This window comes from Papio anubis, chromosome 15 (genome assembly GCF_008728515.1).
Source record: "Papio anubis isolate 15944 chromosome 15, Panubis1.0, whole genome shotgun sequence".
Taxonomy (NCBI): domain Eukaryota; kingdom Metazoa; phylum Chordata; class Mammalia; order Primates; family Cercopithecidae; genus Papio; species Papio anubis.
The window spans coordinates 79,944,316-79,960,845 of record NC_044990.1 but is presented as its reverse complement, the minus strand read 5'-3'; the positions used below and the strand labels follow the sequence as shown (position 1 = coordinate 79,960,845).

Sequence of the window (16,530 nt, the reverse complement as noted above, 5' to 3'; positions counted from 1 at the left end):
AAGATATGTTAATGTGGTGAATTACATGTTTAGATTCCTTAATATTAAACATCTTTAGAATCCTAGACTACTGCATTTGATTATAATGTTCTTTAAAAAATAAAACCCTAAATTTGATTTGCAAACAACAAATAAATAAATCCAAAAATAGATTTCAAACCCAAAACAGAATTCAGGTCTTGTTTCTGAAATAAATTTGAAAAGAATTTTTTCAAGATGAAAGACACTATGGGGTGTGTGTGTGTGTGTGTGTTTGGAGGGGTGGGTGTTATGAATTGGAAGTAGAGGAATCCTACTAAGAAGAAAGAAAGACTGAAGTGCTAGAGAAATACGATGAGAACATCATGAACACAGAAAGGGACCTAACTGCTAAGACCATTTGTCATGACCCCTGACGGATCCACTCACACCTCGCTTTGGATATGGTCCTGATTCCTATCAGCAAAACACCTTTACTGAGCTCAGTCTAAAACACACAATCTGTTGCAATCAGACTGTGGGGAGTTCTCAGCTCTAGTTAGAGGTGGGCCCTACCGACAATGTGAGCTTCGGGAGGAAAGGTACTCATTCGTGAAGTCAAATCCTCACCTTTAGCATTTAGAGCAATGGGTTGCACACTCGATCTATATTAAAATCACCCAGAGAGCTTTAAAAAAACCACCAAAGTCAAGGCCAGACACCAAAGCACTTGAAACAGAACCTCTGCTGTACTACATGAGAACTGACGGTTTATTCCTTTCCCCTTGGGATGCTGATGTTCAACCATGGTTGAGAAAAACTGATTTTGAGGTTTCACCTGCCCAAATGTAAAAATAGTATTTAATTTAGGTAACACTCACTGAATACCATTGAAACCTAAACTGCAACTCTTTTATATGATTTTGCTAATCAATTTTGATAGCATCTCTATAATTTTGTAAAAAGTATTTTCAAATAACTTCTATAAAACAAAAAATATTTTGATCAAACAAAAAATCTTTCTGAGACTATATCCTTCAAGGAGTTTATAACCAGTATATCTGAAACTTCTATCAGACTTAAAGTATTTGGTTCTATTTTGTGAAGGTAAAAATTCAAAGCACCCTTGATCTGTAACAGAAAATAATTAAGTCGGTTTATATAAATTCCTTTTAAGAGATGTAATCCGGTATTCAATATCATGGCTCACAATTTACGTAAAATGTTGTTGGGATGTTGTTTCCAGTGAATATCCTGCTAGAAGGAGGCATTTGGAACAGCTGGAAAGTATCAGACTTGCCTGTCTCAGCAAGATGGCATTTTTTTTCTATTGATTTATCTGAATTTCACTTCTAAAAAACACACTCAAAAGCAGACTCACTCAGAGATTCGACATTTCTCCATGCCCACATATTTCCATTAAAAACAAAATTTGATTATTTCACTTAAGCATTTTCACAGGGTATACTTCTTACCTGCATTAGAGCAGATGATGTCTTGTGAATTCTTGCACATTTGGTTACTTTTCTTCTTTGTCAAGTCACAGTGAGTTGGGTACTGGCAAGCATCCCCATACCATCCCTGGTCACACTTGCACTTGCCACAGTCACACTCACCATGGCCTGAGGATTGAACAACATCTAGTCAGACTCAAATTGTTTTCCAAAGATAACCATTACTATAACACATACTCTTAACAGTGACATTGATTTGGGACTGAGCTACAATAAATTGAAACTCATGTATATCACAGTGGCTGAGGGGCAATGCTATTATATAAAATGCAATGGAATGTGAAAATTTTATTTCAATAATCAACTGATAAATGATTGTGAAAACATTAATTTATGAAGACATTAGGATAATACATTAAAAGGCGTAATAAATCACATAGTCAGAAAATTCAGCACTGAAAAAACATTCTATCCAGCATCTCAGTATTTAAGAGACAAAAGTCCAATGAAAAAATACTTCTACTTAACTGTATTTTACATAACACATTAAACCACAAACCTTGAATGAAGACTTTTACATGAAACTCTACTGAACACTGGCCTTACAGTTACTCGAATTAAGCAAGTAATGAAATTTATGGATATATTATATACCAACTTCAGTAATAGGGTCATAAAATATGTATATATTTTGTTTCATATTCATCCACCTCCACAGAAATGTCTCAATCTTCAATGTTCTCAATAGTCATTTACCTTTAATGCATGTTGTTTTCGTTGTTGTGATCAGTAACGTTATTAAGTCCTGCTTGATGAAGCCTACTAGTTTTTATTGATTGCACATTAGTCTGACAGAAGTACAAAACATGTGCAGTACTTAGTCCTTGTCCTCAAAGAACTTACAAACTTCAAAGTCAAGGCTAATATACAAAGAAGCTGAGGTGATTGCAGCCAGAAGTGATTGTCACCTCGAGTTAAGTTGAGCGATATAGTCTATGACCTATAGACATAAGAGTAGAGACTTTCTGGATTTCCTTGACGGTTAACTGGCCCTTGAAAGTTGAACAGATTTTGAATGAGTTACAGGAAGAGTGTACATACATTACTCAAGACAATACTACTATGTCTAAATGTCTAAAATTCACAGGCCACATGAAGTCATTGATCCAATTCAATGTGGTAGCTGAAATCCAAGGGATAAGGTCCAGATGGTTGGTCAGTATGAATGGCTTGGAAGCTGCCCATCTGGGCATGTTCGGCAGAGTCTGAATCTGTGATTGCCTGTGACTTTAAAACTGCTCTTTATGTGGCCCAGTCCATGTAAATGTTCCTATTTCTGTTGCATTTATAAAATTAATTATTCTATTGTATAAACAAAACCTTGCAAGTATCTTAATTGAAATTCATTCTATTCGGCACACATTGCTTCGCCAAATTGATTGCATCATTTTGCATTCCTACCTGTCCTTACAAGATATTGTCAATCTTGGCCAACTTGGTATCACTTATAAGCAAAAGTGATCTCTCCTGTCAACCACCTAGACTATTTATAAAAGCATTAAGCCAAATTCCTGCAGTGGCTAAGGCTCTTTGATAAATCAACTATCTTGGAAACTGTGTTGGGCTTAACATTAACATTAGTGTATTAGGTTGAGACATAGGAACACCCACTTTCATAGGATTTGAAGATATAAGCTGTTTCTTAAGGATCCACACCAATAGAAGCAGTCTTCATATAAACATTAAAGAAAATAAAACGTTGAAGATAAAGAGCATTATGGTAAACGTATTTGGTGAATCAAGAATGAACGACTACTTAATGTGATTTTTAAAATTTTATATTGATTTGCATTTCTCTGATGGCCAGTGATGATGAGCATTTTTCATATGTCATTGGCTGTATGAATGTCCTCTTTTTGAGAAATGTCTGTTCATATCAACTGCCCACTTTTGATGGGGTTGTTTGTTTTTTCTTTGCAGGTTGTTGGAGTTCTTCTTTGTAGGTTCTGGATATTAGCCCTTTGTCAGATGAGTAGATTGCAAAAATGTTCTCCCCATTCTGTAGGTTGCCTGTTCCGCTCTGATGGTAGTTTCTTTTGCTGTGCGAAGCTCTTTGGATTTTAATTAGATCCCATTTTGTCAGTTTTAGCTTTGCTGCCGTTGCGCGGTGTTTGGGCGGTCTTTACCCATGCCTATGTCAGATAGTTTCACTAGGTTTTCCTCTGAGATTTTTATGGTATTAGGTCCCCTTTTAGGAATTCTCTAATCCATCTTAGATTCATTTTAAGTATAAGGAGTAAGGAGAGGATCCAGTTTCAACCTGCCTGAAGCTGTAATTTTCCCAGCACCATTTATTAAATAGGGGAATCCTTTCCCCATTTCTTATTTTCTCAGGTTTGTCAAAGATCAGATGGCTGTAGATGTGTGGCAGCAAAAGCTAAAATTGACAAATGGGATCTAAGTGAAACTAAAGGCTGCCACTTTGGCAAAGAAACTACCATCCAGGAGTGAACCCAGGCAACCTGCAGAATGGGAGGCATTTTTGCGTCTACTCATCTGACAAAGGGCTAATATCCAGAACCTACAAGCTCAACAAATTTACCAAGAAAAAAACAAACAACCCCATCAAAAAGAAATTAGGCCAAGGATATGAACAGACATTTCTCAAGAAGGACATTCATACAGCCAACAGACATATGAAAATGCTCATCATCACTTGTATCAAATGCAAATCAATGCGGAATTTTAAAATCACATTAGTAATTAGTTCATTCTTGATTCACCAAATTATTGCTACCATAATGCTTTATCTTCTAAATCGTTTCTATTTTTCTTTAATGTTTATATGAAGACTGTTTATTGAGGTGTGGATCCTTAGAAACAGCTGATATTCAAATGCAAATCAAAACCACAATGGGGTATACACCAGTTAGAATGGCGATCATTAAAAGTCAGGAAACAGCAGGTGCTGGAGAGGATGTGGAGAAATAGGAACACTTTTACATATTTGGTGGGATTGTAAACTAGTTCAACCATTATGGAGAGGAAACAGTATGGCGATTCCTCAAGGATCTAGAACTAGATGTACCATATGACCCAACCATCCCATTACTGGGGATATACCCAAAGGATTATAAATTATGCTGCTATAAGGAACACATGCACCACGTATGTTTATTGCAGCACTATTCCTAATATATACAAAGACTGATTAAATGTCCATCAGTGACAGATTGGATTAAAGAAAATGTGGCACATATACCATGAATACTATGCAGCCATAAAAAGGATGAGTTTCGTCCTTTTGTAGGGACATGGATGCAGCTGGAAACCACATCATTCTTAGCAAACTATCACAAGAACAGAAAACCAAACACACATATTTCTCACTCATAGGTGGGAACTGGTGCTCATGAGATCACCTGGACTCAGGAAGGGGAACACATCACACACGGGGCCTATCATGGGGAGGGAGGGGAGGGATGCATTGGGAGTTATACCTGATGTAAAATGACGAGATTGATGGGTGCAGCAAGACTAACATGGCACAAGTATACATATGTGGCACAAACCACCATGTATGCATGTACCTACAACAAAAGTATAATAATAATAAATAAATTAAAAAAAAAAAAAAAAAAAAAATTTTATATTGAATAGGACATCTTAGATCCTAAAGTATATACAATAGAGATGGGAAGTAATTTGCAGGTCAAAGGCAACATCTTCTTAAAGGTTAGAAGGTTAAAAATAGAAAGATGGGGGAAAATAAACAAAATGTATACAAGATAGGGAGAGATGCATCCCTTCCAAACTGACCCAATGAAGCATCAATAGAAGAAATATTCTAAGTAGCTTATCCCCTGAAGTGAGTTCATGAAGGCTCAGTTTCATGAAACTCTCTTCACAGAAGATTCTAGAGTAAAATAAACACGGAAAAGACTCTGCTATCTTCTGTTTTAATGTGTCATGATATACATCAGCACTCTAATGAGCCTCATATGTCCTATCATGAAAAATATTTTTAATTTTTTTTAGCTTAGAATTTGCAAAACTTTGGCTAGGAGGCCCCATTTTCTCATAACCCATATTAGCATCTTAGGCACATGCTTAAACTAACACTGTGTCAGACACTGTAATGTGTTTTCAGCTTCTTTCTTAGCATCTGTTTGGAGGCAAAGATGACATCTAATGTCAGACAGGGCCATCTGCCTTTACATTCTTTCTAAACTTTATGCCCAGTAAGGGTTCCATGATTCATTTTCTTCCATTTAGGAAAACTCATTGAATAGGAATTGATTTCTGACTGTCAAGAATTATCAAATAGCCTGTGTAACCTTGTTTAAAGATAAATATATATTTAAAAAATAGTATTCAGACTATCTTTTACAATGTTTTCTAAGGTTAGTAAGAGCTTTAGCAGACCTCAGGGGATTAGGTTGCTATATTATTGTGGCAAGGTAATCTATGTTACAGTGTTAATAATATGGCTTCAAAAAACACCTCATTTTTCAAAATAATTTATTTGTTATGTGTTAGTTTCCTGAATCTTCCATAACAAAGCACCACAAACTCGCTGGCTTAAAAAAACAGAAATTTATTATCTCACAGTGATGAAGGCTAGAACCTGAAATCAGGTTGGTTAGTTCTGGAGGACCTGAGGGAGAAATTGTTCCATGCTTCTCTCCCGGTTACTGGTGGTTGCAGGTAATCTTGGGCATTACCTGGCTTATGGCAGTGTAACTCTGCCCTGATGATACTGCATATCCTTTCATATGCTTATTTGCAATACATCTATCTTCTTTTACCCATTTTTGTATTGAAATTTCAGAGTCATTTTTATATATGAATATATAACATATATAATTATATACACATATGTACACATACACATACAAATATACCTATATTTCTACATGTATGTTTATAAATTTATATATACATGTATATGTATGTTTATCCTGGATGCAAGTTGTCATATATATGTATATATAAAAACATATATATGTATATCAACACATATATGTGCACATATATATATCCAGGATACATATGTATATACACACATAAATTGTTATATATACATTTATGTATGGATATATATGTATACAAATTGTGTATACATATATATGTATGTATATCCTGGATAGAAGTTCATTGTCACAAATGTAATTTGCAAATATTCTCTCCCAATTTGTGACTTGCCTTTTGTTCTATTAACAGTATCTTTTGAAGAGTAAAAGGTTTTGATCTTAATCCAATTTATCAAGTTTTTTCTTTAATAGTTGTTTTGTGGTATCTACCAGAAAAACCTTTGCCTAACTCCAGGCTTATTCTTCTGCTACAACCACAGTCTTGATTGCTGTAATTTATAGTAAATATGGAAATCAAGTATTCTGAGAACTCCAACTCTGTTTTTTTAAAAAATTATTTTGACTTTTGTAGTTCCTTTGATTTTCTATATAAATTCTAGAATCAGTATGTTGACATCAGCAAAAAAGCTTACACAGATTTTGATAGGGATTGCATTGAATCTATAGATAAAAGTAGAGAGAATTGCCAATCTTAACAATATTTAGTCTGTGAGTACAGTGAAATATATTGGTTGAGTTTTTAATGTTGTACCAGACTTGCATCTTGAGACATACCTCATTTGGTTGTTAAGTATTATATTTTTATGTATTTATATATTGGATTCCATTTACTAATATTCTATTAAAGATTTGGTGGTCTATGTTTATAAATCATACTGGCAAGTAGTTTTGTTTGTTGTAAGGTCTTTGTCTACTTTTAGGATAAGGAAAATGTTGCCCTAATGAAGTGATTTGAAATGTATTCTCTAATCTCCTAGTTTTTGGAAGAGGTAGTATAGATTTAGTATTATTTTATCCTTAAGGGTTTGGTAGAATTTGCTAGTAAAATCATGGGAGCCTAGAATAATCCTTTTTACAAATGTTTAACTATGATTCACTTTGCTTGACCAATATTGGGCTATTCAAGTTATCTATTTCTTTTTAATTGATTTTGGCAGATTGTGTCTTTCAAGAACTTGGTCCATTTCATTTAAGTTCCTGAAATTAACAGGCATAGACCTGCTGATATCATAAGCTTACTATCTTTTTAACACGCATAGTGTTGGATATTATGTATGCTATTTCATGCTGATGCTGGTAGTATTTGTATGTCTTATATGTTTCTTGATCAGTCTGCTTAAAAATAAATCAATTTTATTGTTATTTTCAAATAATCAGCTTTTGGTTTTGTTGACTTTCTTTATTGTTTTTCTCTTTTCAATTTCACTAATTTTTTCTCTAATCTTTATTATTTTTCTTCCTTCTCCTGCATTTGGATTTAATTAGGTCTTTTTTCTATTTTCTAGGGTAGAAGTATAAATTAATTTTAAACACTTATTCTGTTCTAACATAAACATTTAATTCTGTAAGTTTTTCTGTAAGTACTATGTTAGCTGCAGTCCACAAATTTTTGATGTTATATTTTTATTTTCAGTTAAATATTTTTATTTATAAATTATTTTATTTTCATTCATTAAAATATTTTTAATATCCCTTGAGATTTCCTATTGACCTACGGGTTATGTAGCAGTGTGTTGTTTAAATTTTTTTCAGATCTATTTCTGTAATTTCTAGTTTAATCACATTATTATACGATCATACAGTTTCTTTTAAATTTCTGAAGGCTTCTATTATGACCCAGAAGATGATCTATCTTGCTCAATTTTCCTTATGCATTTTAAAATAATGTATCGTCTGCTGTTCTATAAATGTCAATTTGGTCAAGCTGGTAATAGTTTTGTTCAGGTTTTCTATATCCTCACTAATTTTCTATCTACTTGTTCTGTCGACTACGATAAAGGAGTATTGACATCGACTACAATTGTGGATTTCTTCCCCTTTCAGTCTGTCATTTTTAAAATTTATGTATTTTGAAATGCTTTATGTGCGTATATATTTAGCATTTTTAAACTTAGGATATAATTACTTTTTCATTGTGTAATATCTGTCTTTATCCTTGATATTATTTCTTGTCCTAAAGCCTACTTTGTCTAATATCAGTAAAGTTGATTCAGTTTTCATCTGACGGGTGTTTGCATAGAATACCTTTCCCATTCATTTATATTTAACCTGTCAATGTCTTATCTTTAAAGTGGTTTATTATAGATTAGTCATGCCTCAGTTTTTATACAATCTGACAATCTCTATCTTTTAACGGTTAAAGAGGTCACATTTAACATGATTTTTTACATTGCTGGATATAAATCTACCAACTTTCTAAGCAATTTTCATTAGCTTTATCAGTTCTTGTTTTTGCCTCTTTTTTCTGCTTTCTGTTTTGTTTATTGAGCATTGTTTTTTATTCTATTTCCTCTACTATTTGTATACTTTAATTTTTAGTGGTTGTCCTATTGTATACATTACATATCTTTAATCAACCAGAGTTTACATTCAAATATTATTGTACCACTTTACATGGAATTTAAGGAATTTAAAACATTAAATTCCCAGCTCTTTCCTCTCATTCTTTGTGCCATTTTACTTATGCATAAACACACACACGTTTCCTATAGACACACAATCTACTGCCATTAATTCTGTTTTAAACAGTTATTTTTAGAGCAACTAAAAATAAAACTATAATGCTATTATACTTTAATTTATTCCATTTCCATTGCTCTTCATTTCTTTGTGTAGATTCAGATTTGTCAAGTATCACATTCCTTTTGTCTAAAGAACTTCCTTTACATTTATTTAGGGTAGGTCTGCTGTAATGAATAGTCTCATAAAAATCCTTAATTGTTTTCATGTTTGGAATATACTTTTTGCTGGATATAGAATTCAATGCTAACATCTATCTCTTTCAGGCCTTCAAATACATCACTTCATTTTCCCCAAGCTTGCATGGTTTCTGACAAGAAGTCCCCTGTCATTACTATCTTTGTTCCTCTGCATATGTTTATTTTTCTGTAACTGCCTGTAAGAGTTTGTTTGTTTTTGTGTTTGGTAATTTGAAAATGATAAGTCCACCTCTTTGTTTTTGTGTGATATGTATTCTTCGTTATTTTTCTATGTCGAGCTTTCATTTATTTATGTTCCTGTTTCCTTCCCATAGCTGCCATGGATACTCACAAGTGCTCTAAGAGCAAGAAGATTTATTACCCTTCCCCCAACAGTAAAAGATTTTGTTTTATAGGGGAAATAGGTACCAAGTGTCTGGATAGTTTCATGACCATCCTGGAGGAGTTGCTCCTCTCTTCCTTGAGTTCCCCACTTCCTGGATTTGTTTTCAAAAGCATCCTCCAGTCCTTTCTGTGAGAGCTCAATGGGATTTATAGATACAAATCTGAAGAAGATGTGGACTCTCTCAAATTCTGCAGCACCCCGGGGCTTCATGCTCATTCACAAGGGCACGTTTGGCCGCTAACAACTTTCCCACCACCCTTCTCAGCGCCTAATTGTGTCTACCCAGCTAAGCCCGAGCTCATTTCTCTCTCTCCCTCATCTGCCTATCTATCTCCAGATTTTGGGCCAGTTGCTTTTCCTGCGACTTCAGATCTTGGATGAATTCAGAAACACATGGGGATTTTTAATTGTCCCACTTTTCTTCAATGTAAGAATGGGAATCACACTTTGTAACTTTCTACATCCCTAAGTGGAAACCAGAATCTTACAGCCACTTTGCAAATAAGTTCATTAAGGATAAAGAATAACTAGAGCTCACATCCCCAACACCTGTGATGCTACACAGCCCTGCATTTACATGTATATTGGAAATAATCAATTATAGCTCAGAGATTGCAAATACAAAAAAAAAGATAACTTGAGTTACTTGTATTTGTCTTTTTAACCACTTGGAATGTTTATTTGTTTTTACATTTTAAAACAGCATACAGAGGGATGTAATGTGTAACTTTTGATGTAGGTGTAAATTTTTGTTCATGTATAAATTATTTAACTTAATTTTATAATATCTTTTAAAAGTAAATGTATTATTCTACACACATTATAATGTGTTTTAAGACTAAAAACAAATTTTTAAAATTTGATTTTTATCTTTTCACGATTACTACTGGCAACAATTTTATCACATAGAGAAGGACAGATATTAAAAATTTATTCTCTCTGTGCATCAAATAAGCTAGGTGTACCACTGCTACAGTCTCATGATAACCTTGAAATAGAGGTATTTTAATTTGAACGCTTAGTTGACTCTGCCAGCTAAAATCCATTTGCTTTGTTCAAATATGTAAATTCCCAAAACCTGTTTTGTGTCCTATTTTCCAGGTTATTCAAATATGCTCAGTTTATAATAGATAAACTCAATTTTTCTCTAGTCATTTTTGAGCCACCATAGATTCCTAAGCCTTCTCTAGTAATAAGAAACAAAGAAACTATGTCACATTCTAAGAAAAAATTGTGAAATAATTATTTATCTGATATTACAATTATTTCATGATTTGAGATAGAAACTTCACCATTTTTTTTTTTTTTTTTTGAGGCGGAGTCACCAAGCTCACCATCGCCAGGCTGGAGTGCAGTGGCGGATCTCAGCTCACTGCAAGCTCCACCTCCCGGGTTTATGCCATTCTCCTGCCTCAGCCTCCCGAGTAGCTGGGACTACAGGCGCTCTGCCACCTCGCCCGGCTACTTTTTGTATTTTAGTAGAGGCGGGGTTTCACCGTGTTAGCCAGGATGGTCTCGATCTCCTGGCCTCGTGATCCGCCCGTCTAGGCCTCCCAAAGTGCTGGGATTACAGGCTTGAGCCACGGCCCGGCCTGAAACTTCACCATTTTTAAGAAAGAGCACCAGTCCCTGGCTTGCTTCTCAAGCTGAGGGAAAAAAAAAAAAAAAAGTTCCTCAGATATTTCTGCTTTTCATTCCTGAGAACTCTTTCATGTGGACAATGGAAGAATATAGAAGGTTTCACTGTCGCGAAATTAAAAGGTCTCTACTCTTGTCCTGCCTGGACACTAACTAGCTATGTAATCTTGACAGGAAAATAAAAAAGAAGAGAAGAAAGGGAAACTAATAATTATTGGCTTCCAGTACTATGATGAATACTTTATGCAAGCTAGTCCGATTTTCATAATGAGCCAATAAGATGGGCTTTGTTTTTCCATTCTACAAGTGAGAAGACTGAGCAGAGTTTAAGTGTTTGATTTGGCTCAAGGTCACATAGCTGGTAAGCTCAAAAGCTACGTTTTTCCCATGACAGCCAACATTATCTGTTTAGTTCTGGAATTTAGCAATGGACTTGAAAGGACTCTTTTGCTCTAGGAAAAGTGGTGCTAGCAAAAGCTATGGATTGGTTGTTTGATAGCACTGGTTTTATTTTTACTGCTTCCTTTGAAACACACATGCTTAGAACTGGATTATTCACAATGCTTGGTGAAAGAACTATAACAGTAAAGTTATTGAACTTCACCATTTAAAATTGAATAATGCTAAAACTGGTACATAAAATAATTCAGAAACTAGTCATGAAATTTTTCTTGAGCTACCTCACTGTGCTCATGTGCAAAATTAAGAGATTGGATTGAATAGCCCCAAGATTCCCTTCATCTCGAAAATCCCATACTATACTCTCAATTATTTTCTTTTTCTCATAACAAAGTAGTATTTTCAAATTGGGCACTTAACCTATTAAAACAAAGGGGTGACAGACATCAATTTATTGTGATCAGATCTTGTTTGCTACTAAAATCAATGATAACACAGTTAAAATTCTATGTGTCATTCAAAGTATCCATTAAAATATTACAGATAATCAAGATATGTTTATTGTTCAGGTGCATCTGCATTCATACTACTAAAACTGGGGGCTGTAAATATTAGAATTCTAATAACCTGTAACTGAAGGATGAAGTTGAAATTACAGTACACAAAATACAATATTTTGGCTGAACTTAGAAAATTTTATAAAGTCAAACATATAATCATGTGTATCAAATTCATGAAAGTTATATAAACACACACACACAAATACAAATACACAAACACTAGTTTGGGATTCAGGAAACCTCTAGGTGTTAGTATAGATGATGTCACTGCCAGCTCTGTGGACTTCAGCCAGTTGGTTAATCTTTTAATGTTTCTGGTCCCAATATTTTTGTCTGGTAAATTAAAAATGTATACGAGATCAGAATTTCTTGAGAGAGGCAAGGCCTTTAAGAGGGTATCTGAATTTTTTCTTCCTCTGTCCTGTTTCATCCACATAAATCCCAAAAACTTGGTGATGCTTTCCCTACCAGAAAATCCATGATAATAAAAGAGAGTATGGCATATCTCAGGTGTCCTGAGAAGGGAACGAGAGAAAGGGAAGACCACTAGATTTGATGATAGACATTCTCCGTTCTCTTTGTCACCTTCTAGCTTTCAGTTCTAAGACTCTATTTGTCAGAAATCTTTAAAAAAAATTTTAGATTCAGGGGGTACCTGTGCATGCTTGTTACATGGGTATATTGTCTAATGGTGGGGACTGAGCGTCTAGTGCACCCATCGTCCAAATAATGAACATTATATCCAAAAGGTCACCTTTCAACCTCCACCTCCTCCCTCCCTCCCCCTTTTTGGAGTCCCCAGTGTCTATTACGTCAATCTTTATGTCCCTGTGTACCCATTAGTTAGCTCTTTCTCTTATAAGTGAGAACATGCAGTATCTGACTTTCTACTGTATCAGAAATCTTTAAAGATTCCTCCACCTCTTTTGCAATAAAAACAATCCTCACTTTAGTTTCTTCCTTGGTCTCTTGCCTTCTCGTTGGGCTTCTTTCTTTTTTTTCTTAAGACGGAGTTCGTGGCACTATCTCATCTCACTGCAATCTTCGCCTCCCGGGTTCAAGCAATTCTCCTGCCTTACTCTCACGAGTAGCTGGGACTACAGGAGTGCACCACCATGCCCGGCTAATTTTTGTATTTTTAGTAGAAGCGGGGTTTCACCATTTTAGCTAGGATGGTCTCAATCTCCTGACCTCATGATCCGCCCACCTCGGCCTCCCAAAGTGCTGGGATTACAGGCGTGAGCCACCGCGCCCAGCCCCTTGTGGGGCATTTTATTTAAGAGAGTCTGTTAGCATCAGATACACCAAATGACAGAAGCCTCTCAAGCCGGAGAACTTAACATCTACCAATATTTATTGGTCAATGCAAGTGAACTTGATAATCAAACAGGAATACAAGACTCTTGAAATGTATCCAGAATAGGATACCCGAGATGAGTGAAATCTCCCCAGTTTTACTGAAAAAGAAAAATGCAGCTTCACAAATCACTCTTACTTCCTCGAGGCCTCACTGTAGAGGGAGGAAACTATGTCACATCTAGAATTCTAAGAAAAGATCATGAAAGAATTCTTTATCTGATATTATAATTATTCCATGGTTTGAGATAGAAACTTGAACATTTTTAATACAGAGGCACAAGGAATCTGGCTAAATGAATACAGGCACATTTATGTGTGCATATATGTGTCTATGTATTCACATATGTATGTAAGTATATGCACAGGAGATCAGCAAGGCTATAAACTTTACCTTTTAAATGGTGACTCAAAGTAAAAGCATTGCATAATGAGATTATATTTAACATTCCTCCCAATGTTGAAAATGTTTTTCAGAACTCTTTGAATGTGCATCTTTGATAAACATTAATAATATTCTTCATCTGACAGTGCTGCTGCGTTCTTCATCCTAAGTTCCACTGGATACCTAAGGAGCAATCTCTGCCCACAGCCTTATTCCCCATTCCCCAGCAGCAGCTGTGCATTAGCATGGCACCGCTCTGTCTGTCCCATGAGGAGGGATAGGCAGGGCTGTGGAGTGCAGGCTCCAGTGACAGACTGCTTGACTCAGATTCTGCTTGTATGACTTGCTCACTATGTAACTTTAGGCAACTATTTAATCCGTCATACTAGTTTCCTAAGAACTGCCATAACAAAGTCCCACAAATCGAGTAACTCCAGACAACAGAAGTGTTTTGTCTCATATTTCTTGAGACTAGAAGTCCCAAACCAGGTGAGAACAGGACCAGGGTCTCTTGAGACTCTGAGTAGAATCCTTCGTTGCCTTATTTTGGCTTCTTGCAGTGACCTACATTTCTTGGAGTTCCTCAGCTCGCGGTTGAATCACTCCGATCTTTGCCTCTCCAATCATTCCAATTGCATGGCCTTCTCCAGTCATGTCTCTGTATGTCTCTTCTTTTTTTTTTTTTTTTTTTTTTTTTTTTTTTTTTTTTTTTTTTTTTTTTTTTTTTTTTTTTTTTTTTTGAGACGGAATTTCCTTCTTGTTGCCCAGGCTAGACTGCAATGGCTCAGCCTCCCAACTAGCTGGGATTACAGGCATGTGCCACCACCCCTGGCTAATTTTGTATTTTTAGTAGAGACAGGGTTTCTCCATGTTGGTCAGGCTAGTCTCGAACTCCTGACCTCAGGTGATCCGCCTACCTCGGCCTCCCAAAGTGCTGGGATTACAGGCGTGAGCCACCATGCCCGGCCTCTTTTCTTCTTCTTATAAGGATACCAGCCATATTGGATTAAGGGCCCACTCTACTCCAGTATGATCTCAACTTAATAAATTATCTCTGCAAGGCCCAATTTCCAAGTAAGATCACATCCTGAGGTACTGGGTGTTACAACTTCAACACATCTTTTGGGCAGACACAATTCAACTCATAACACCTCTCATGATCTCTGTTTCTTCCTATGTGAAACAGGAGCTAATAATAGCACCTCTCTCAGAGAGCTGTTAAAGGTACAGAATGAGTCAGTACCCACAAAGCACTTAGAACACTGCTTATCAATAAAATGATAGCTATTACTATCCACACTGAAAGTGTTTGGAGAGCAGGTTGCCCTAACACAACTGTCCTGACCATCACAACCCTAAACTTAAATAAAGAAATACTTTTGCAGAATGAAATAAAGGACATTAAGTGCATATTTTGAGTCTGAGTCCTTCTCTCATATAGCACACAAAAATCCCTGATCAAATACTAATAGCGCATCTGTGTTACAGAGATATGAAATTTTCCTGGAAAATGTCCATAAAACTAACAGACAAATTACTAAGAGATGAATTCAAAATCAATTGGAGCCAGATAAGAATTTAAAGACTTTAAAGTGCTAACCAATGTTTTATCTATATAAAAACACACACACACATAAAACACTGAAATACATGCACATATATTTTCTTGTGTCTATTATCAGTATATTATTTTAAGGTTCCTAAATGCCACCCCTTCCCATATCCATATTATACCTTGACATCAGCTGCCTTTGGAAAAGCAACAGAAACATAACCAACAGCAAAAATTCATTTTTCTGTGTTTTTCATCTTTAGAGCAAAGGTCCTGATACAAACTGGTGGTTTCCAAAATGTAGGGCCCTCACTGAGGGAGTTAAAAAAAAATATTTGGTATACAAAAAGAAAACACTGGAATTAATACTTATCCTTATTTTTGTTTTATCTTTAAAAATGTTTATTTTGCACATTTTAAGTGCACATGTTGACGTAAAATACGCCTATATAAATTATAAATGAATATGCATATATGTGTAAATTTCACTTCTGATGTATAATCAAAAAAGTTTTGAATTGAGGTAAGCATAGGTTTGCAAAGCTATAAGAAAAATTCTATTTTTTAAGCTGGGTGATGAACACACAATACTAATATCGTTATTTTTTATACTTTAGGATAATACTTCACTCAAAAATTTTAAAAAGAAAAAAATATATGTTACAGTCTTTCTATAAGCAATAATATTAAAGATGTTGTTTAACAATGATGGTGTTTTGGGATTTCAATGATATCAAGAGATCTTACAACTCATAGTATCCTGACATATTCGCAAGTCACTGCCTGGGGAAGACAGAGTAATACTAATCTTTGCAAGCCGAGGGGCTGTGAAGAGCCAATAGAATGTAACTACTAACTGTTTAAATGAAAAGGACACTATTATTCAGAAAAATGTTATGCCAGTATGAGAAATGTATAGAAAAGCTATGAATTGTGTGGCACTCCACAAAAGGGCCCTGTCCCCTGCCCCACCCTAGGAGGGGTGGAGTACAGACAGGGAAAGACAGAGCCTGAAGTCCAATCTGCACAT

General features: G+C 35.3%; 1 protein-coding gene across 2 annotated transcripts in view; it reads right to left on the bottom strand.

The window, feature by feature from the left end:
- Positions 1-16,530, bottom strand: part of ITGBL1 (integrin subunit beta like 1) — a 251,149-nt gene that overhangs the window by 141,438 nt on the left and 93,181 nt on the right. For both annotated transcript variants that reach the window (XM_009192181.4, XM_003914046.4), the window contains exon 3: positions 1,434-1,580. In XM_009192181.4, coding sequence (XP_009190445.2) covers positions 1,434-1,580 — 147 coding nt within the window. The remainder of the gene's footprint in view (positions 1-1,433; positions 1,581-16,530) is intronic.